This window comes from Fusarium oxysporum, chromosome 7 (assembly GCF_000149955.1).
Source record: "Fusarium oxysporum f. sp. lycopersici 4287 chromosome 7, whole genome shotgun sequence".
NCBI classification, from domain to species: Eukaryota; Fungi; Ascomycota; class Sordariomycetes; order Hypocreales; family Nectriaceae; genus Fusarium; species Fusarium oxysporum.
The window spans coordinates 2,160,363-2,179,320 of record NC_030992.1 but is presented as its reverse complement, the minus strand read 5'-3'; the positions used below and the strand labels follow the sequence as shown (position 1 = coordinate 2,179,320).

The 18,958-nt window shown below is 48.6% G+C and overlaps 8 protein-coding genes across 11 annotated transcripts; 3 read left to right on the top strand and 5 right to left on the bottom strand.

Annotated features, from left to right (window-relative positions):
- Positions 1-41: 41 nt before the first annotated feature.
- FOXG_19051 (uncharacterized protein) lies at positions 42-2,145 on the bottom strand (the record flags this gene model as incomplete). The annotated part of the gene is made up of 3 exons (XM_018399228.1): positions 42-660; positions 686-1,991; positions 2,091-2,145. 3 exons carry the CDS (start codon positions 2,143-2,145, stop codon positions 42-44), a joined length of 1,980 nt encoding a protein of 659 aa, XP_018240656.1.
- A 1,985-nt stretch (positions 2,146-4,130) lies between these two features.
- Positions 4,131-6,253, bottom strand: FOXG_05398 (60S ribosomal protein L5). Its single transcript, XM_018383678.1, has 3 exons — positions 6,126-6,253; positions 5,921-5,958; positions 4,131-5,866 (listed from the first exon to the last, which is right to left on the bottom strand). Exons 1-3 carry the CDS (start codon positions 6,126-6,128, stop codon positions 4,999-5,001), a joined length of 909 nt encoding a protein of 302 aa, XP_018240654.1. The 5' UTR covers positions 6,129-6,253; the 3' UTR covers positions 4,131-4,998.
- Positions 4,162-4,582, top strand: FOXG_19050 (uncharacterized protein; the record flags this gene model as incomplete). Its single annotated transcript, XM_018399227.1, has 2 exons — positions 4,162-4,281; positions 4,424-4,582. 2 exons carry the CDS (start codon positions 4,162-4,164, stop codon positions 4,580-4,582), a joined length of 279 nt encoding a protein of 92 aa, XP_018240655.1.
- A 101-nt stretch (positions 6,254-6,354) lies between the features above and the next one.
- Positions 6,355-9,336, top strand: FOXG_05397 (microsomal epoxide hydrolase). 2 transcript variants are annotated; one of them, XM_018383676.1, is made up of 3 exons: positions 6,355-6,594; positions 6,714-9,019; positions 9,099-9,336. In XM_018383676.1, the coding sequence occupies exons 1-2, from the start codon at positions 6,451-6,453 to the stop codon at positions 7,515-7,517; spliced, it is 948 nt and encodes a 315-aa protein (XP_018240651.1). In that variant the 5' UTR covers positions 6,355-6,450; the 3' UTR covers positions 7,518-9,019; positions 9,099-9,336. The 2 variants fall into 2 exon arrangements, with proteins under 2 accessions (XP_018240651.1, XP_018240652.1); XM_018383677.1 differs by having other exon boundaries at positions 6,355-9,019.
- Positions 6,558-8,890, bottom strand: FOXG_05396 (uncharacterized protein). The gene is made up of 2 exons (XM_018383675.1): positions 8,721-8,890; positions 6,558-8,669 (listed from the first exon to the last, which is right to left on the bottom strand). Exon 2 carries the CDS (start codon positions 8,389-8,391, stop codon positions 7,552-7,554), a length of 840 nt encoding a protein of 279 aa, XP_018240653.1. The 5' UTR covers positions 8,392-8,669; positions 8,721-8,890; the 3' UTR covers positions 6,558-7,551.
- Positions 9,337-9,455: 119 nt separating the features above from the next.
- Positions 9,456-10,972, top strand: FOXG_05395 (uncharacterized protein). The gene has a single exon (XM_018383674.1). It carries the CDS (start codon positions 9,594-9,596, stop codon positions 10,821-10,823), a length of 1,230 nt encoding a protein of 409 aa, XP_018240650.1. The 5' UTR covers positions 9,456-9,593; the 3' UTR covers positions 10,824-10,972.
- FOXG_05394 (uncharacterized protein) lies at positions 9,513-13,119 on the bottom strand. The gene is made up of 4 exons (XM_018383673.1): positions 12,892-13,119; positions 12,224-12,841; positions 11,981-12,178; positions 9,513-11,933 (listed from the first exon to the last, which is right to left on the bottom strand). Exons 2-4 carry the CDS (start codon positions 12,715-12,717, stop codon positions 11,060-11,062), a joined length of 1,566 nt encoding a protein of 521 aa, XP_018240649.1. The 5' UTR covers positions 12,718-12,841; positions 12,892-13,119; the 3' UTR covers positions 9,513-11,059.
- Positions 13,120-13,367: 248 nt separating this feature from the next.
- On the bottom strand, positions 13,368-18,878 carry FOXG_05393 (uncharacterized protein). Of its 3 annotated transcripts, XM_018383671.1 has the most exons (4): positions 17,972-18,878; positions 16,980-17,361; positions 15,623-16,803; positions 13,567-15,562 (listed from the first exon to the last, which is right to left on the bottom strand). In XM_018383671.1, the coding sequence occupies exons 2-4, from the start codon at positions 17,291-17,293 to the stop codon at positions 13,599-13,601; spliced, it is 3,459 nt and encodes a 1,152-aa protein (XP_018240647.1). In that variant the 5' UTR covers positions 17,294-17,361; positions 17,972-18,878; the 3' UTR covers positions 13,567-13,598. The 3 variants fall into 3 exon arrangements, with proteins under 3 accessions (XP_018240646.1, XP_018240648.1, XP_018240647.1); XM_018383670.1 differs by having other exon boundaries at positions 13,368-15,562; positions 16,980-18,747; XM_018383672.1 differs by having other exon boundaries at positions 13,548-15,562; positions 15,623-17,361; positions 17,972-18,747.
- Between the last annotated feature and the right edge of the window lie 80 nt (positions 18,879-18,958).

The following is an 18,958-nucleotide window of genomic DNA, read 5'->3' as shown; positions in this document are numbered from 1 at the left end:
CTTGACCATCACAGGCAAGATCTTGCAGAGTGCCGAAGGTGTCAAGTTACAATCGGCCATGCCGAGTCCCAGAGCGTCGTATCATTTTCGATGGCTGTTGCCAAGGCTTCAGTGTGTTGGCTGAGATCATTGCCGCCCAAGTCGAGACCTTCGCAGTGACCCTCTGTGAGGAACTTGACAACATGTTTCATGCCCTCTGCATCGATCTGGTTGTGTGACAAACCGAGTCGTTTCACGCCACATTGAATTAGGCCGTCGACGATTGTTCCAAGCTGCCCCATTGTCAAACCCGTTTGGCCAATGTTGACTAATTCGAGCGTTGATCCCCCTAGTCGCTCTCCCAAAGCAGCGGAGAAGATGCTCGAGATACTTCGAGGTATATGAACTCCATTGTTGAGTGACCCGTTTTGCTGTGATTGAGGCTGGCGCGGGAATTGAATATAAGATACGTCGAGGAATTTAAGCGATCGGCATAAATATATGAAAAGCGAGAGATACTTCCATCCATCAGGGCCTATCTTATTGTTCTTCAGGACAAGTCGCTCTACTACGCCGCCTTGGTCCTCATCGTCATGCTTGGGTTTCCGCCGCCTCACAGCTGGTCTCTTGGCTGCGAGCAGACCGGCTAGGATAACTCGTAGACCTTCGTCGCCAAGCCCGCTGTTTTCTAAAAGTATTCCCTCACAGGGACAATGCAAGGTAATCTCCGAGAGTGATAAGATCCGGTAATTGGAGCCAATAATCTGTTAGATCAAGTTTGTTAACCGTGCCAGTCGAGGCATTGTAGTTGGCCGTATCGGTGAGTTGCTCAGTAATCTTTTTCAGAATTGGCGTTTCGCGAAGCTGGCAGCATCTTCGGTATACTCGCACAGGGTTCGTGGTAGGTGCCGTCTGAGGCTTGTTGGTCTCGGGACCATTGGGCGGCGTTTTTGTTTTGGCCGAGTCATCACTGCTGTCATAATGAATTTCCATGGGAATGGATCCGTTGGCTTCGGCCAGTTTTCGCTTCTTCTCCTTTCTGGCCTTTCGCTCTTCCTCGCTCTTCTTCTTCTTTTCCTTCTTCTTGGTGTTTTCCTCCTTTTTCTCTGACACAGGAGTTAGACTGCCATTGGCCACTTCCCTAACTTGTTGAGGTGCTTCAGTCCCTTCCTTCTCGGGTTCCTTTGGCAATGTTTCTCCTGTAGCCTTGACTTCTCCGTTGGTTTCCTTCTGCTCTTCCACAGCCTTTGGGTTCTTAAGGGCCTCCCCCTCACCCTTCTCGGTCAACTTCTTTTTCTGAGTCTTGTCGGTTGTTTTAGGTAATGAAGAATCGTGATCAGCATATTTCGGCTGAGGCGCAATCTCAACATCCACACAGAATGCGACTCTTCTAAGTTTGGCACAAGAGAGCTCCGATATAGGACATCTTTCTCGACTTTGGTCGACATTCAGAACCACCCTGTCGACAAGACCATGGCCAAGTTTTCCGCTTTGTGAAAGAGCCCCATTGTTAGAAGAAGACAGGCGCCGGAACATGCCCAAGAAGCCGGGCTGTCCACTCCTGGGCGGAGCTGGTATATAAGGGCCATCGCCATCGGGTTTCGCAGCATGGGGTAGCACGGCGTTCTTCGTATGTGGCAACTTGGGAGGGACGGGGTCTGACGGTGGTGCGGGCGACGATTCTGGTATGGGAGCGGGCGAAGGAGGACCGGCTGGCGGTGTATTAGAGGAAGAGAATTTGGCAGAGATATTGGAGAACCATGAATTGCGACGGTGAGGCGATGTGCCAGGAGGAGTCTGTTTATCTATAGAATTGGAGCGCGAAATTCGTTTTGTAGCTGAGGAGCCATTTGGAGTCGTGGACTGGCCATTGGTCGAGATATTGGAGTCTACGGAGGCATTATCTGTGGGAGCCGAAGCCGGCGACTTCGGTCTAGAGTTTGCACCAGGGATCTGTCTTGGAAGAGCTGCTGAGGGAGTTTTGGTGGGCGGTGAATTCCTGGCTGCTTTATCTGTTTACAATGTTAGCTCTGGGTCTTGGTCTATAGCGCCAGAACAAAAGACGCGATGCGCGTTTTGGAGTTTGGGCGAGTGGCGACTGGGAAACATGCCTTTCGAAGCACCATGGGTCATCCAGCTGACATCAACGCCATGAACCTGCTCCATAGTGGGAGGGGAGCCGAGACGGCTGTCGAAGATGTGAACGAGATAATGATGATGAGAACTTATACAAGTTTTAACAGTGTTTATAAAAGCCGAACTGGAGGAGGTGACGGGTGAAGGGTGAATGAGTAATGAGTAATGAGTAATGAAAGAGGAGAGAATCGACCAGAGAGATAGTGATTAGTGAGGTGGTAGTGTTGGGATGGATGCCATCGATGGCTCTAGCCCGGAGTAAAGGTAAGGTATGGATGGCTAGCGAATCCTGGAGACGGGCTGAATGAGGTATAGTTAAGAGCTAGACTATGGTAGTCAAATACAGTAGAGTACCGGTAGCGGTTCGCAAAGTACATGTACTTTATGTGGGCTTCCGAGAGGTACCTGCTAAGGTTGGCTTGGTCTGGACTATGCACGAGGGTGGTCTCGACCTGGATTTGGAGCAATGACGACGGAGGATGAAAGAGGAGATTGAGATAGAAATGGGAGCAAGTGATGAATATGTTGTGTTGTGTTGTATCTCCATACAAAGTGGAAATGTCGGGGGAGAATTATGACAACATCCAGTCCAATAGCGGGGTAGGGGTTTGTCACGAGCAGTTGAAATAAGGCACAGTCCAGTGCAATAGCATAAGGTAGGTTAGTAGGTAAGTTGTTTGAAACAATACAAGGCGGCGGCGGTCGGTGAGGCAAAAGACATTTCATCTGAGTTAGTCTTATTACTATGCTGCTGACCAAGAGGCAAAAGCCCGAACCCTGTTTGCTGATCAAGACTACTTCGCCTACGGATGACAGCCAAGTCACTTGCAATTCAGGGTCCGACGAAATTTGTAATGCCCATAATACATGGAGGTCCTATGATACAAGTGACGCTGAATAGCGCGCTCTGTCTCGAGCTGAATCTCGAGTCTCACTCAGGGATACAATGAGATGAACATCGCCTCATCGCCACGCCTTGTAACGGGTAAAGGAGGCATTGAGTTCAACAGCCCAGGAAGCAATCGTAAGGGTAATTTGTTTGTATCGGTACATGTACCTTTACCTTACCTCTCATTCCCCTACCCGCCCGCATGTACCGAGCCGACCGTACCCCCGGTTGTATCGGGGCCCTCTAACCCGGGCACGGAAGTTTAGTATCAAAATGGACGTCAGTGCAGAGCGCGGTTATTTCAATGATGTAGGGATCCATGTGGGTGTAAGCGGGCTCTGAGCCTGCCAGCTAACTGAGCAAGTTGAGTATTATACTCTGGTCCAACTGCTGTATAAATCCTCAGCGGAATAATGATTGAATTGATTCATGATAGTCGTTGCACGAGGTCAAGATAAACCCTTGTTCATTGCATGCAACCTTCGGCTCAGCCCATCATGAGCAAAAGAGCAAACAAAAGACGTCACCCCTCTCTCACAACCACTCAATTCCTGCAACAGGCGTTACCAGAATTGGTTATGATGAGCTTTGTTCCAGAGTCCGAAAATCCGGCGTCATATTTCATTGCCTAGGAGGTACCTAGTCAGGTCGGTTGTGCCCTGAGATTCGAGTCTCCTGCAGTACTGGGCCCTCCATTACTTGGCAAACGATGTCATTAGAGTTCTTGGTCGCACAACATCTTTCAAGGGAGTCAAGAAATAGGCATCAGTCCAAAAAAAAAAAAAAAAAAAAAAAAGGGAAGGAAATTATATTCAGAGATGCCGAGTTATGCCCTGGCCTGTGCCGAAAGTGTTTACTCAACCCTTTAGACATCGTGTGCCAGTCTCCCTTTTCCTCGCACGCAGCAGTCGTCTTCAGACATTTGCTGTGCTGTAGAGCAGGGTTGACATCGTAGGATATATCCGATCTTCATTTCCCTCGATTGCATCAGTTGAGGAACCCACCGGGTCCATCCGATCCGACACCAACTGCGACGGGAGTTTCTATAACGTTACGTCCGACCCCCTCTCACACACTCAGCACGCGCCACATTGACCAAAATCGTCACTAATCGCACAGACTGGAATAGACTGAATGATGCTCTCGGCCGCGGAATCATGACCTTCTCCGAGAGCGAAAGGCGGGCCCCAAATTTGCCATTCACGAGGAGGGGAGATGACTCTCGAAATAATGCTCAGTCCGCTGTTATTGAATCTCAACCAGCATGGCCGGATCTAGTGTATTTACCACATCATGACCATTTCCGAACAGACATCTCTGAATTTGGGCTCTTTTCCGAGCAATCGAGCAGTCAGTCAGTCTAGTTTTCTTCAGAATCAAATTCCGTATACCTCAATAAGTGCGATATTATACATATAGGAAATCCGAGATATCCGGAAGGAACCTAATACTGCCAACGGCTTACCGGTATCAACTCTATTAGACATTAACTTCGGAACTTCACAAGATTATTATACGGAAATCGGATGGGTTCCATTATCTTCTTCGGTTGTCAATTCTGTCAATGGTACCAAGTGATACGCAATAACGCCAATTGCTGACAGTCATATCAAGTGCTGACCATGTCGTATAACCACAAGAGCCCTCTCAACTGGATCGGAGTGCTGAGGTTCATGGCCAAGATTCAGCCCTGAAAATAAGACTCACACTAATCCTGCAGCTGCCACGCTAGGCCCGCCAAGGGTAAGGGTTCCTCTCGATTTTCGCACACACGCGCACACATAAAACACAAGGACTACGCATGGCAAGCATTAAACAGTTGGAGTAATGAGATGCCCGTTCACCACAACTATGGAATTTGGCTGGAAGGTATCTTTTTGGTAATTCATTCATGTGATCCTGTTTACGGACCTTTCCTTTCCTCGAAACTCCAAACCCAATGCCAAGGTTAACAATCCTCAAATGCCCATGACCTGATGAGATAAAGCAACTTTTTACTCCTGCTGGAGAAGCTCCTGGATACGCTCCTGTACGCGCTGCTCCTTCTCCTCCTTGGTGAGCTTCTTGGTCTTGTACTTCTTGGAGATCTCCTTCCACTCCTCCTTGGTCTTCTTGGGAGCATCGCTCTCGGCCTTCTTGAAGGGGTCCTCACGGATGGCGGCGTGAGCCTCAGTGTAGAGGTCCTCAAGACCCTCAGCCTCGACGTCGTCGTCGACGTACTTCTGGAACTGACTGCGGAATCGCTCCTCATCGTCGTCGGCGAGGGTCTCCATGTACTCAGCGACGTGGCCGCCGAAGATGTAGTTTCGGAGGGTGTCAGCATCGAGCTCCTTGGTCTCCATGTCGTAACCGGGGAATCGCTTCTCGGAGTGGGGGACAAGGATACCACCGTCAGAGGCGCCCTTCATGGCACCGAAGACACGGGCACCAGTGGAGGTTCGCTTCAGACCAACATCGAGGAAGACCTTGAAGGGGCGGCGCTCGCCATCATCGGTCTCGGCGGCCTCAGTGAGCTTGAACTCACCGTCAGCCTCCTCGACACCAGTGAAGTCCTCGTCGAGGCCAAGCTTCTTGAGGGCACGGCGGGCGATGAGGAGACCGGTAGCGTAAGCGGCGGCCCAGTTGGTGAGACCGTGCTCGATACCGTAGGCCTTGAGCTCGTGCGAGTAGGCAGAGACGAAGACCTTGTCGCCAGAGATCTCAGAGGTCACGATCTGGCAGATGATGTCCTTGTTGGTGAAGCGGACGACCAGGCGGTACTTGGGAGCATTGTACTTGTTCTTGGCCTGGGTGATGAGGCGCTTTCGGGCGTAGTAATCGGTCTTGCCCTGCTGGCGGCGCTTGTACTTGGTCTGGTAGCGGCTACGAGATTGTCAGCAATTTCTCTAGTTGGAGAGAAACCTAGTGTAAACTCACCTGTAGTACGCGCTGTTCTTCACCAACTTGTGGAAAACCTATCACAAAATCCCCGAGTCAGCAATTTGCGCTTCAGATGCTCTTCTCCTTCCGAAGCAACTTGCGGTGACTCTTTCAGAGCAATTGGCATTTCTGCCGTAAAAGAAAAAAAACACCAAGGGAGTTCTTCGGCGAAGATATTCCCTTGCGATAGGCCTTAACTTACCATCTTGACGGTATTTGCTCAACGACGACTTGAGTGTTGAAGTTTGGAAAGTTGGTGCTGAGAGAGGAATAAGCCGTAAATTCTCGATGGTGGGGGATATTTTCATATAGCCCTAATCGCCCGAAATCGCTTAGCTTCATTTGCTCCAGTTTGGACCTGGGTTGGGGACGAGAGTATCAGTCACGTGCCTGGATACTTATCTTATCTTGTCTCCCCCAGACGCCAACCTAGATGGGGGATCTGCCGAGGCTCCTCGGATACCCCAAGCCTCGGTGGAGTCTTTATTGGGATAGAAGATCGCAAGAATATGTCGAGTAGTAGTTAGATGGTTGAGTTCTTACATATTTCAGTTTCTTATATTCACTCTGGGGTCACATTTATACAAGCCCAGCCCTTCCCATCTGTCAAATCGGATATAATGTCAGAGTCTAAGCCCAAAGTTCTGTTGTTCGATATAGGGGGTGTCTGTGTAAGTGATTCAAGACATGATGTTTACCGCCAATTGCACTTTGCTTCTCAATCCTCTGGACTTCTCGACTCTAGACATGTAGTCATCTATCCCGCATACATAATTACTGACTCCTCCAGGTCGTTTCCCCTTTCCAAGCAATCCTCGACTATGAGTTAAGCCTGGGGATCCCTCCAGGGTGGGTCAACTATTCAATATCCAGGACTGCCCCCAATGGCTTCTGGCATCGATTGGAAAAAGGAGAAATCGAGATGAATGAAGAATTCTTCAGAGGTTTCAGTCAAGACCTTCATGATCCCATTAGATGGGAGACCTTCTACAAGCGAGAGCAAAGCAAAAATCCCAGTCTCCCAAAGGAAACCCCTCCAGTTCCTTCAGTCGATGCAGAATGGCTTTTCAACGAGATGATGACGGTTTCTAACAACCCCGACCCATGGATGTTCCCAGCATTGAAAAAGCTGAAGGAGGATGGGCGATTCATTCTCGCAGCTCTGAGTAATACCGTCATCTTTCCGCCTGGCCATAAGCTCCACCTTGACCATTTCTTTGACGAGCCTGTGCGGCAGATATTTGATGTCTTCATTTCTTCCGCCCATGTTGGAATCCGAAAGCCAGATCCGGCCATGTATAAGCTTGCTCTCGACCGAGTAAACGAATTCGCGAAAGCCAATGCTCATTCAGCTCGGGGAAAAAGCTTGAGCTGGGAGGTTGGTATCAAGGCAGAGGAAGTAACTTTTCTCGATGACATCGGGGAGAATTTGAAGGAAGCACGCAGACAAGGGCTGCAAACAATCAAGGTGAACCTTGGTCGAGCATTCGAGGCTGTTGATGAGCTGGAGAGAGTGACTGGGTTGAAGCTCGCTGGTGATCATCCAAGGATGCCCGTTGAACCAAAGGCTCAGAAAGTCAAGGCGAAAATGTGAGATAGATTTAAAGATATTCAGGAACACTCGTATATCAAATCTTCCTGGCGATATAGACGTAGAGAATATCAGATACCTCAACCTTGCCATCCACTGCAGCATTGTGCCACTCTTCCTTGAAATATTCTCTTCCTTTGACTCTCAATTCTTCCGTTACAATTGAGGCAGTCAGAGGGCCATTGACAACGTAGTCAAACTGCTCATCTGCCTTGTCGAGACCGAAATACGTTGAGCCAAGTCCAACAATCTTTTCCAAAGCCTCAACCTTTTCAACCACGAAACCACAACTTTCCAAAATCTCACTAAAAGACTCTTTAGACTTGATCCAGCTTCGGTTGGAGGGGAATGGCATGCCCAATCGGCGAGCGACTTTCTCTAATAGCAGGCCCGAGCGAAGATTATACTCATGAGTGATGTCGATGGCAACTCTGCCGCCTGGCTTGAGATACCCCCGCCAATGGGCGACAACTTCCTCTGGATTCTCAAACAGAACAAAGGCATTTGAGCATAGAATGAGATCAAAGCTGTCCCTGTCTACATTTGGACAACCGGTCAAATCAGTGACGCTGTGTCGAACAAGTTTAATGCGACGATACAATGTTTCGTCGTGATCCAGTTTCTTGCTTGCTTCCGAGAGCATCGCTTCAGTTATGTCGACACCAATGACAATCCCTTCATCGCCGACGTGCCTTGCTGCAATGACAGCCTCCAGGCCAGTTCCACAGGCGAGGTCGAGAACGCGATCGCCGGATTTGATGGGAACAAGTTCCATGAACCGTTTGCTGTAGTCGGGATGCCAAGAATCCTCGTAGTTGGTTGCTCGTTCAGTGTACATGCGCTGAGCGGCATCTGATTGACTTTCGGTCGAAGGCATGACGAGAGTGTTTGTAATCAAAATTGTGAACTTGTGGGAGTATCAGCTAATACAATTTCAATGGTAGTGATAAGTACGTCGACCGATTCAACTGATGAGCTATCTTTGTGCTTCTAAGAGTCAATCGTGAGATATATTCTTGGTTGACAGGACCGGGGTGTTGTTAGACCGATTACAGTTATATGAGTACCTAGTAGTCTCGTTGATTGGCTCATCACGTCTTAACTTACCTCCTACCTACCCACCTACCAATATCTAGGTAGTACAACTTCGAATCGCTATGATTCAATTAGAGAAGCGTGATTCCTACCCGAGAATCTACAACTCACTTCCATGTCAACTTCCTCCAACCCAACCACAGGTTTGATGATTCAATCCAGGTCGCTTCTGCAGAAGTGTCGCCATGCTAGGGAAGCTATCCCCACAACTCGCAACGGCCCGTCCGCGTGGCTGTGATGGTACGAGATCTTGAGTACCGCTGAAGAATGCCCCATAAATGGTATTGCGCATTTGAGAAACACCAATTTTAGAGAGAGAGCTAGGACTGAATTTGACTCGAGGCGCCCTCGGATGCCTCGTGACCCTTGATGATACGACTCGCAGGGGGCGCAGAGGTTTCGAGACAAGGGTATGTAGAACCAACTGCATAAACTAGTATCTACCAACATACCTTGGAATGGCACACTCGCTGACTCTTTATCCCTCAGACTTTGGATTAACCGCCCGCCGAAGCTTCAGCAATGGTTTGGGCCAAGACAGAAGTCAATATATCAGTAATGCTCTTGCCATGAGTGAATGACATCGTTGCTATTGAGCGAGTGTGCGTAAGTGAGGTGGTAAATCAGACTGTCAGAGGCGGAAAGAACTATGTAAAGGAAAACAATAGATCATAACTCTTCTCACGAAGAACATCATATCATCCAACGTCTTTCTACTCAGACTCCACCCAGCTGAAGTCCTCCCCGGCCTGTTTTCACGACCACGGTCTGTGAGGCAGACACATCGTGCAGTAGTAGAAACCTTGGAGGCCCTCCTCGCAGACACTGCCCCCAAAGGGCGCTTAGATATATCCTCGCCAAGTTATATATCGTCAATCCTACCTGCGCTGCAGGCCTCATGTTGGCATAGAAACCATCACCAGCCTTTTCTTTTTACAGCTCGATCCCAGTTCACACGAAGCTCGACTTCTGGACTTGTCCAATATGATCCCTACCACTTCCAAGATTGCTTGGCCAGCTACTACAGCCTCCCTCTGTGAGCTACTCGACATCGATCCTGACGTGAAGAAATGCCATGCTTTTACGAAGAAGAATGCTCGTTGCCGGAAAGACATCAGTCAAGCCAATTCGGCCCTTATCACTTGTCTCTTGGAGAAAACAATTATTCATGGAACCTTTTCTGCTGCTCAGACCGCACTCCAAGAAGTGTCTGACTTGATCATGTGTCGGCGTTACCATCGAAAAGATGGTCCTCTTCGTTTATCCGACTGGGAGAAAGTCCTTAAGCCCCTTGAAGTTGTGCTTATCAAAAAAGAAGACAAGGAAGATACTCTCAAACCCGAGAAAGAAACAGACAATGCATCACCAACCACTCCTGTTGTGTCATCGCAACAACAGGTTCAACTCAAGAGCAATACTCTCAAACCTACTCCCACTCCTCGCCGCAGATCTCAGTCACCCCCTTCCACTCCAACAAAACCGTCCCCAAAGCTCTTCCTACCCAAATCACCTTCCCCTAAAAGCCCCAAAGCCGCACATGAGTTCGAAGACTTCTCCCGTCCCCGCTCGGCCCTAGAGACCAATAAAGCGATGAAGAAGCTTCTGCTTCGCTCCTTGCAGGAAAAGGAGACAAAGAATGGAGGCAACATCTACCTCTATACATATTCTGAGAGCTACCACGACGCACATCCCTATATCAAGATAGGCTTTGCTCAAGATGTCAGCAAGCGTATGCGAGAATGGAAATACCAGTGCAGCTACGAGGCGAAAGTGCTCGGTGAGTTTCCGGCCGAGCACTACGTCAAGGTCGAGAAGATTGTACATGCTCAGCTCTGGAACCAAAGGAAGCGAGAAAAAGGATGCCCAGCTTGCAACATTCGCCATAAGGAGTGGTTCCAGGTCGACGCTATGACTGCCTCAAAGATCATTGCTCTATGGACTGGCTGGATGAGACGAGAGCCATATGATGAAGAGGGCAATATCCTGGATAAGTGGCGTGTTAGAATTGAGGGCCTTGACATGGCTGATCCTGATTGTTGGGACTTGCTCATCAAGGGGCTTTTTGATGATGATGTCGAAGAATCTGAGCTGTCCGAAGAAGGAGATAGCTTTGCATGGTCAAGTGATGAGCAGTCCGAGATCTCTGGAGAAGATACTCTCGAGGGCTATTATATTGACAAATCTGAGATTTCTTTCTCTAATGACGATGAGTGATAGGGTCGTGGTGTTACGGGACATTTTGTCACGATTGTAAGATATGGGCGACGATTTTGGCATTTTCTAGGAGTTATGGTGGTGTCTTTATTTTATTTTTCCTGAGATTAACTATGATACCCTGCAATTGCGAACATTCATTTCAACCGCCCCTCGTTCATGCATTAATGAGTTCATATGCACGTCTTCAGACCCCAGCTTTTGGTAAAGAACGGTGACTACAGCGAAAAATTCAATCAGATGTTTCCAATCTTCCATGGCATTTCTTCCAAGAGTCCCAGAGACCAGGACGGTTTCAATGCACCCTGGTATGTATCTTCCTCAACTTCTCCCGATGACCCCTGAAATCTGGACTCGAGCCAGTATTTTAGCCAACGTATTTCCTTTACCAGTTTTGATGTACTAGTCATCTCATTCGTGGATTCTTCCTCGAGTGCTGAAAAGACGAATTGTTCCACCGCTGCCCTGCGCAATCGTTCTGCTTCTTCATAACGTGATACCATCTGATCTAGTACATTGGTGAGATCCAGCGTCTGTCGAACAGACCGAGTATCCCAGTCAGGAATCTCAACTAGAAGTAGCTTTGCAGCTTGTAACATGACATAGAGAATTTGGTCGTAGGTAAGTATTGAACGACGCAATAGCAGATCAACGGGCGAGTCAAGAAGAAGGTCGAAAAAAGACTGCATTGCCTGAAGACAGTTGCGTAAGCATGTCAAAAGATAGACGAACTGAGGAACACCCTCATCAGGGTGGCATGCCACGATAATTGCTGGCTCAAAGAGACGCACTAAGAGATACAAACGGTAGAGCTCAAACGTCTGGCTGTATGTTTCAACATTGCCATTGGGGACTGACTCTGCTAGACGACTCAGGTCATTGCGGAAACGACTTCCAGTTCCTTCGAGAAGCACAGCATATGGGCTTAACAGCGTGCGCTCATGTGGCTCGCCAAAGCTTCTTGAAAGTCTCTCACCCATCTGAACGAACCGAACGATATACTCTATTGAAGGATCAGATGGTGTTGCTTGAGCTTGGGAGACAATCTTGAGATAGGACTCCACGTAGGGTACGTCGAGAGGATTTCGACGTGATTGTCTCGTTGACATACTGGAAGACTTTGTTAGATAAGAAACAAGGGTTATTGATAGACTCACATTGAGAGAACGCAATAAAGTCCGAGAAGAGCTCGTATTGCCGCCAACAAATTTGCCATTTGTGCTTTGTCAGATGTTCCTGCGCTGGTTGTTTGAGCTGACAACATGTCTTGTGTAACACCCAAGCTATGTGCATAGCCAAGAGCAAGATACGCCAGATTGGTGACCTGACTATTGTCGATGTGACACCTGTGCGCCCTATGAATCATCAGCATGAATTCCACCACCATTGTATGAACCTACCAAGCAATAATCACCAGTACACCCTGTAGTATGTCCAAGGTCTTGTCTTCTTCGACCATTACCCTAAAGCTCAGATATGCGAGTATGTTGCGTCTCGCCTTGGCCACCCCAGCTTCAGGTAATGGTGCAGCGGCAATCATTATAGCACGAAATAGAAATGGACTGTCTTTGTGCAGTGATTCTGCAGTGTGATGACTCCCGACTGTCACGAAGGGGAATTGGGAGGTGAATCCTTCGTGGAAGAGGCTAAGAACTTGAGCTGCCTGTGGCCATGATAGCCCAAATGGAGGCTGTGAAGTGCCCCTATCTGAACTTGCGTTTGTCTGGGTTGGATTCCTGGCAGAGTTGTCATATCCCAGTTCTTTCTGGTTGTTATTGCTGTCTCGGCCTGGCTGCTGTGCCCGGTTCCTATGGCTTAAAATAGTAAACTCTGGCGAACTATTTGTGCCCATAGTAATGACTTGTTCTTGCTCTTCGGAAGTTATAATGTTCATGGTAATCAGCTTTACGTTTCATATAAGTTCGCATTCATCATACCCGTTACCGTGGTTAATTCTGCGAGGTCTTCTCAGACTTCTAGTATTCTGTGGGAAACAGTCCTTCTTCATAGTCTCACACCTTACTCTGTTACTATTACGGGATCATAGATGGACTAAGAGACATAGTACCTATCGCAAATATGCTTCTCCAGATTCCCTTCCCGGAAGTGACATTTTGCTCTGACTCTTGCGCAAGGAGCGCATGCTCGTTGTCGGCGGGGTGGACTGGGATTTCTACCGACCATGGTGACATTGATGAATAGCAATTGAGTTCGAGTAGCTCCAGGTAAACTTATAATCCCGAGATTCACGTCAGCGTCGCTCGTTGTTCACAGAAGCCGTCTACCATAACAGTGGCGCAACCGGGATAAAGATTAGCCCGAAAATGCTCCGGCGGGATTTAGTACTCATACTTTATATGCTATCAGTTGGTGACCTAGGTACCTAAGTAGTTAAAGGTAGAGGTAACCATTCATTTTCACGAAGTCACATATCATCGTTCCTGTTAGGGAAGAATGGCGACGAATGAAATTTATGCTCGATATACGAAGCGCTTGAATACACGGACATATATATATATATATATATATAATGAGCAATAAGCGCGCCTCTCGTCTTTGTCGATGAGTGCCCTCCCTTAACCAGCCAGTTCTGGATTTTTGCGGCCAGACCCAACCCAAAAAAAAAAAAAAAAAAAAAAAAAAAAAGGTATCTATTTTCAAAAAGCAATCTTGCTAAGATGCTGATAGCACTCGTTTCCAGAACGCCCCGCACGGAAACGAAAATCCCAAAACACCCCTTTCCCACCAAGAACCCCCCCCCCCCCCCCAAAGACTCTATTCATCATCCGATATGTCGATGACTGGTGTCGGGGGTGGCCTTGGTTGCCTACTAGCATGCCCATTAACCGAACCTTTAGGTTGTGGTGCCGGTGAATCGTCATCAGACTCCTCCGGCTCCCATACTGCAGACCACGTACCATCAGGAGCCACTTTGATGTTTCTTGTCCGAGTGTCGCCATTGCTGATCAGCGAGCGCCTAACTGCCACGAGATAATCATCCACCAAGAGACTGATAGGACGTGCATCGAGTCCACATATTGGACAACCCCATCTGTCCACCAACGAAGGTTCTTCCCCCTGTTGCTGCGGGCCGCCTCCTTTTTGTGGCTCTTTTCCGCTTCTGGTCCCCAAAAACGTTTCTAAATCAAAACATTCCAAGTGCTTGCATTGACTGCCCCTGACTGGAACCGCAACCCTCTGTTTACTGAAAGGGTCTGCCAAGGAGATTGGCAGAGTCTCATCCTGGACGATGATGTCGTCTGAATCCGAGGGACGTAAGCGACATATTATCTTGTACCTCGTTTCCTCTGCTGGGAGGTGTCGTGAGTGTATAAGGTCGGTAATCGCCCCATGGCTCATTGTCTCCACTATCTCAATCGCCATGAAATGCTTATATCCCGGCTTGGAATTCTGTTCAACAACAGGATAGCTGATGGTCATCTTGTTCTCGCCCTCAACTAAGAAATCTGTCAACTCCAGCGGTTGATCTTTATGAAAATGTTGTTTTCGTCGCAGCTCAAGGGACTTCGAATTCAGGTCAAAAAAAATATGGCTAGGCCAGCATGTTGCAGACATCACCCAATCTGACTCAGATGGTTCAGCTTGTGTCTCAGGCTGCACAATCATACGCAGCCGGTAACGACGACAGCCCTCGGAATAGTAGCAAAATGGAACACCAATCCCCTCGATTTTCTTTGCTAACTTTTGTATCTGATCTTTTGTCACGTTGAAAGAAAGAGACCGCAGTCCCCTTTGAGGCTCAAGGGCTAGGGGTTGGTATACTAGCTGTCTGACAAACTGATAATGTCGAATTTTGCCAGGATTCAAGGGAACACGCCTGGGACTGCGTACACCGACATGCTGCAAACCAACTTGAAGTGAGCCATAGCCATACGGGCTAGCTGGATAGTCGGCTTCCGGTATTTGCTGAACGGGCCCAGCCAGTGAATGCGGATAGCTAGCAACTGGTACTTGGTATGCTGGATTTCGTGGCCCAATCGGCTGAGCGGAATAAACATGAGCTGACGGGGCTGACATCATATTATACTGCGACGTAGATGCCCTGCGAGGCGGGTTTAACTGATTGTATGCCGTTTGAAACTGTGGGGACTGCATAGGCTGGCCATGATGATGAGGGTTCATCTGTGAAACTGGACTCGAGACTTGCGGCGTTCCTGCCAGCTGGTGGTGCGGTGCTTGGTTTTCGGTGTATGTCCCGTAAGGGCTAGGAAGCGTCTGGGATGGATGCGCAAACGAGGCTGCTCGTCGTTGTAATAGAGGATTATTTGGCGGTAAAATAGCTGTTCGTGATGGGCCATTCGATGGAATTACAGGAGTGTTAGTCGTAACTGGAGATCCGCGGTTTGGTTGTATGGGGAGCGACCCAGCGCTTGACGACCTGGGTAATGGATGCTGTGATAACTGGGGAGACTGGTAGGCAGTGACAAAATGAGGCGACGATGTTGCAGTATCGATTTGGATGTGAAGGTGATTCGGTCGTCGCGGGCCCTGAATCCCGCTGACACTATTGCCTGTCGAAGGCGAGTGGTTATTCACAGACCCCGGGCTTACCACCCTTGGGTCGCCTACTGAAGGCCTAACAGCGAATGCATCGAAATGCGAGGGGAGAGAAGGAGATGAAGCCGATGCGGTATGCACGGAATAAGATAGGTTAGCTGTTGTAGGTGGTAGCGATTGATGTCCACGTTGTGCAACTATATGAGCACTCGAGCCTGCATCTTTTGGCCGCAAGAGTGAGTAGTTTGTCAAAATAGAAAGCGAATTCTGGGGAAACGTACTGGATGCTGCTCGTTGCGCCGCCGACATAACAAGGTCCCGATATTTCATCGCAATTGCCTCCCTGGCGCGTTTGAGGGTTTCAGGGGGCTCACCGCGAGCCTCGTATGCAGCTTCGTCCTCCCTGTCCTGATCAAAAATGACGTTCATCGCACCTGCTACAGGACCGTCATTTACGCCAAGGCTTCTGCGGCTCATGGTGAACAGCATAGACTGTAGACCTTTGGCTCGGCAGCGTAGGATGAATATCAGCTCAGATGCGAGCAAAGGATACCTTCGTGCCTGAACATTTTGTGAGAGCGTATGCCAGTTTGTTGCCAGCTGGATGAGAAACGCAGAAATGTCTCTAGCCGCTTCTGTATTGGGGAAAACCCTTGAGAACTCGGCGATGGTACTGGGGAAGTTGGCAAACCATTGCAGATGTGCATGGGACATATGTTCATTCTTCCTGAGAATGGTTTGCGCTACGTCAAAGGCAGCATCCAGCAGGTTTGGCTGTACTAATCCAAGGAAGAGCGCATGAATCGGCCCTCTGTTTAAGGACCAAGCACAAAGTGCCTGGTGAAAAGCAATGTAGAAGAAATCCTCGTTCTGGCATGCTTCCGCCAAGATCCTATATCGTGGTTTTTCAACTGTTTCATTCAGGAGCCCGGCATGGACAGCTTGCGCCACGCGGTGCTCGATCGAGTTGTACCATTTTAGACAGATACTTCGGTCTCTGGAATTTCCCGAACTTGTTGCTTCTTGGACCCGAGGGCGCTTTGCTTGATGATCAATAGCAGTGGGTGGTCTTATATGCTGCCTCGAGTTCGCTTCTAGAGGCGCTCCTAGATTTTGAGGGCGTATTTCTATGTGGGAAAGCGGCGAGGCTGTTGCCTGAGGAGCTTGATTAGCCAACGTAGGACCGGTCGCCGTAGGTAGAATTGTCGCTTGAGTGACGTAGTTTTGCTGTGGCATAGAAGTCTTGGGCTGAAGGGAGACGGCGGCTGCAGAGCTTGGGTAGTTGGTATTAGTCGCGACGTGTGTCGAGTCGCTTTGGTTCATGTTACTATCAGAGACTGGCCCCCCAGGCCCTGCGCTGCCTACGTGAGCGCTTGGATCGGGATTAGTGCTGTCGGTTTGATTCGAGACATTCGGGCTTGGTGCGTCGGTCAGCGCCGGAGAGGGTAGGACGGTCGAAGCTCTATCAAACCGAGTCAGAAATGTTGGTGAATGTAAGCAACGTCAACGTTGGTGGCGATACTGCAAATCCTAGAAGGAGATGCAAGGCTACGAGACGCAGCCGAGGATCTGTTGCTTGGCAAAACAGCATGCCTGAGAGGATGGGAAGGGGTCTTTAGTTAGGGGTAGATCATATACCTTGCTGGTTCTCCGGCACTTGGTCGTTGTTCAAATGATTGCTCGGTCGGGTTATTGTCGCGATGTATGTCATTGTCGTTCTGGGTTGGGGGAGCAGCGTCAGACACCTTTCTCTTTTTGTTCCGTTTCCGGGAATTACTGGAGGCTACTGGAGCAAGTCTAGTAGGGTTGGTTGTTGCCGATGGGTCCCCTGTCATCCATGAGCGAGTGCGACCACCAAGGAGGAAATTGACAGTTTGGTTGGAGGAAGCGATCTGTTGAGCATCGGGTGAAGTGATAGCCCGTGACTGATTCGACTTTGAGGTATGTGGCATTTCACAGATGTATGGTGTCTATTGGTATGAAGATCTGGGTCACGATCTAGAGTCGCTGCTTTCGAAACCTGGGCCCGGAACACTACTTAGAATCATGCTTCAACGTCGCCGCTTTTTGAAGTAGAGTGCCGCAAAGTCAATCATGGTTCAGCGAAGTGAATTCGCAAGATTTAGGCAGCGAGGGTCGTGAATCAACATCGAGAGCGAAGTGGTTGAGGTGAGTGAAGTCAAGACAAGACAAGACAAGACAAACAGCGATGTTGTCAGCGCAGCTCGACGAGCAAAATCAACCCAACAGCACAGCCTGCAGTGGAAGAAATTTGAGGTCGAAGAAAGGCCGATATCAAGAGCACCAGACTTATCAGAGGGATGGGTGTGCGTAGCTGCGTAGGTAGGTAGATGGATGGATGGATGGATGGGGGGATGTGTGAATATTGTTGGTTGGAGGCAAGCGGAAAAATCCTGGGGCATCCTCACCAACAACAGCCCAACCTCGAAAAGCTGCTAATGAGAAAGGTGCAAGCGCAGGCAGCCGCGCCTTCCATGGCAGAAAGATGATCGAACAAAGGAAGATACCCAAGATAGGTACCTGGGGTATCGCCAACGAGGGAACGCTTCAGCTATAAACAAACAAAGAAAATGGAGGGAAAAGAACGAAGTACGACAAATACACCATACCTAGGTAGTCATAGGTTGACATCTTGCAGTTCTGAGGTATCGAGGTAGCTGCAGTCAGCCGATGTTCGAGTTCTCAAATGGCTGATAGGTATGTTTGGTGGAAGTCTCTATTTGTGTTTACAATTGCGCCTGAATGTCTCAGGCCACAGCATGAACCATATTCCTCGTTGTTATTCAAAAATATATGTTTTATCGAGGTCTGTACCCTTGGATGTTTTCTTTCTCATCGAGATGCTTCCCCTCTCAAAGACCAAATTTGAATTACGCTACCGCTATTTTCGCTCAGACAGTGCTTGGTGGTTATTATGTGATTAGGCGCAACCATAGACCCTTCTTTTTTGTTTGAGAAAAAAAAGTGTGAGAGCGGGGAGAATGTGATGTGATGTGATCTTGGTGTTGGCAATGGCGTTGGCGTTGACTGGGGTTCTCGTTTATTTAAACTCTGGTGAACTAATAAGGCAGGGTAGTTATCCGTTATCGTACTCAAAACATCCGCCGTCAATTATTTGCCTCGAATCGTTGGCTCATACACGCACCGTGTGGAAATCCAATTCTCACCAGACGACGACTCATGTTGCCTTATGCTTCAAACAGCCAAAAGTCGTATTGTGCACAAACCATATTAGTTTGAAGAATTATGCGTTACACGACCTGCGCCCTGCCTCATGTCCTCATATGAATAGTGAGTAACTGGATGTAGGTTGGTAACCAACGTCCCATGAGTTCAAGAACACTGTAATTTCCGTTTGTTTACGAATCTTCTGCTCATATAAAAGCAGGCCCCTACCACGATTCCGGAGAGCCGTGATCATGCTATTATAGAATATCAACATCAATCAAACAACCCTGTAAGTTGTCATAGCAAGTATATGCCAACGTTGGCTTATACTCAGATGGTGTCTCACCCATGGTTATAATCCAGCTTGACATGGGTATCAATGGGGCTTAGGTAGGTTTAAATACCAATAAACAACAGCCAGTTCATTA

What these genes read in the sequence shown, in the direction of transcription:
- FOXG_05394 (XM_018383673.1), bottom strand. Translation starts at nt 12,717, where the DNA reads ATGAACATTATAACTTCCGAAGAGCAAGAACAAGTCATTACTATGGGC. An exon ending in GTACTGGTGATTATTGCTTG is followed by an intron (nt 12,179 to 12,223) that starts GTAGGTTCATAC and finishes GATGATTCATAG; the next exon opens with GGCGCACAGGTGTCACATCG. An exon ending in CTTTATTGCGTTCTCTCAAT is followed by an intron (nt 11,934 to 11,980) that starts GTGAGTCTATCA and finishes AAAGTCTTCCAG; the next exon opens with TATGTCAACGAGACAATCAC.
- FOXG_05397 (XM_018383676.1), top strand. Translation starts at nt 6,451, where the DNA reads ATGGTTGAGTTCTTACATATTTCAGTTTCTTATATTCACTCTGGGGTC. An exon ending in TCGATATAGGGGGTGTCTGT is followed by an intron (nt 6,595 to 6,713) that starts GTAAGTGATTCA and finishes TGACTCCTCCAG; the next exon opens with GTCGTTTCCCCTTTCCAAGC.
- FOXG_05393 (XM_018383671.1), bottom strand. Translation starts at nt 17,293, where the DNA reads ATGCCACATACCTCAAAGTCGAATCAGTCACGGGCTATCACTTCACCC. An exon ending in AGTGCCGGAGAACCAGCAAG is followed by an intron (nt 16,804 to 16,979) that starts GTATATGATCTA and finishes TCGGTTTGATAG; the next exon opens with AGCTTCGACCGTCCTACCCT. An exon ending in GGCGCAACGAGCAGCATCCA is followed by an intron (nt 15,563 to 15,622) that starts GTACGTTTCCCC and finishes TGCGGCCAAAAG; the next exon opens with ATGCAGGCTCGAGTGCTCAT.
- FOXG_05396 (XM_018383675.1), bottom strand. Translation starts at nt 8,391, where the DNA reads ATGCCTTCGACCGAAAGTCAATCAGATGCCGCTCAGCGCATGTACACT.
- FOXG_05398 (XM_018383678.1), bottom strand. An exon ending in AAGAACAGCGCGTACTACAG is followed by an intron (nt 5,867 to 5,920) that starts GTGAGTTTACAC and finishes ACAATCTCGTAG; the next exon opens with CCGCTACCAGACCAAGTACA.
- FOXG_05395 (XM_018383674.1), top strand. Translation starts at nt 9,594, where the DNA reads ATGATCCCTACCACTTCCAAGATTGCTTGGCCAGCTACTACAGCCTCC.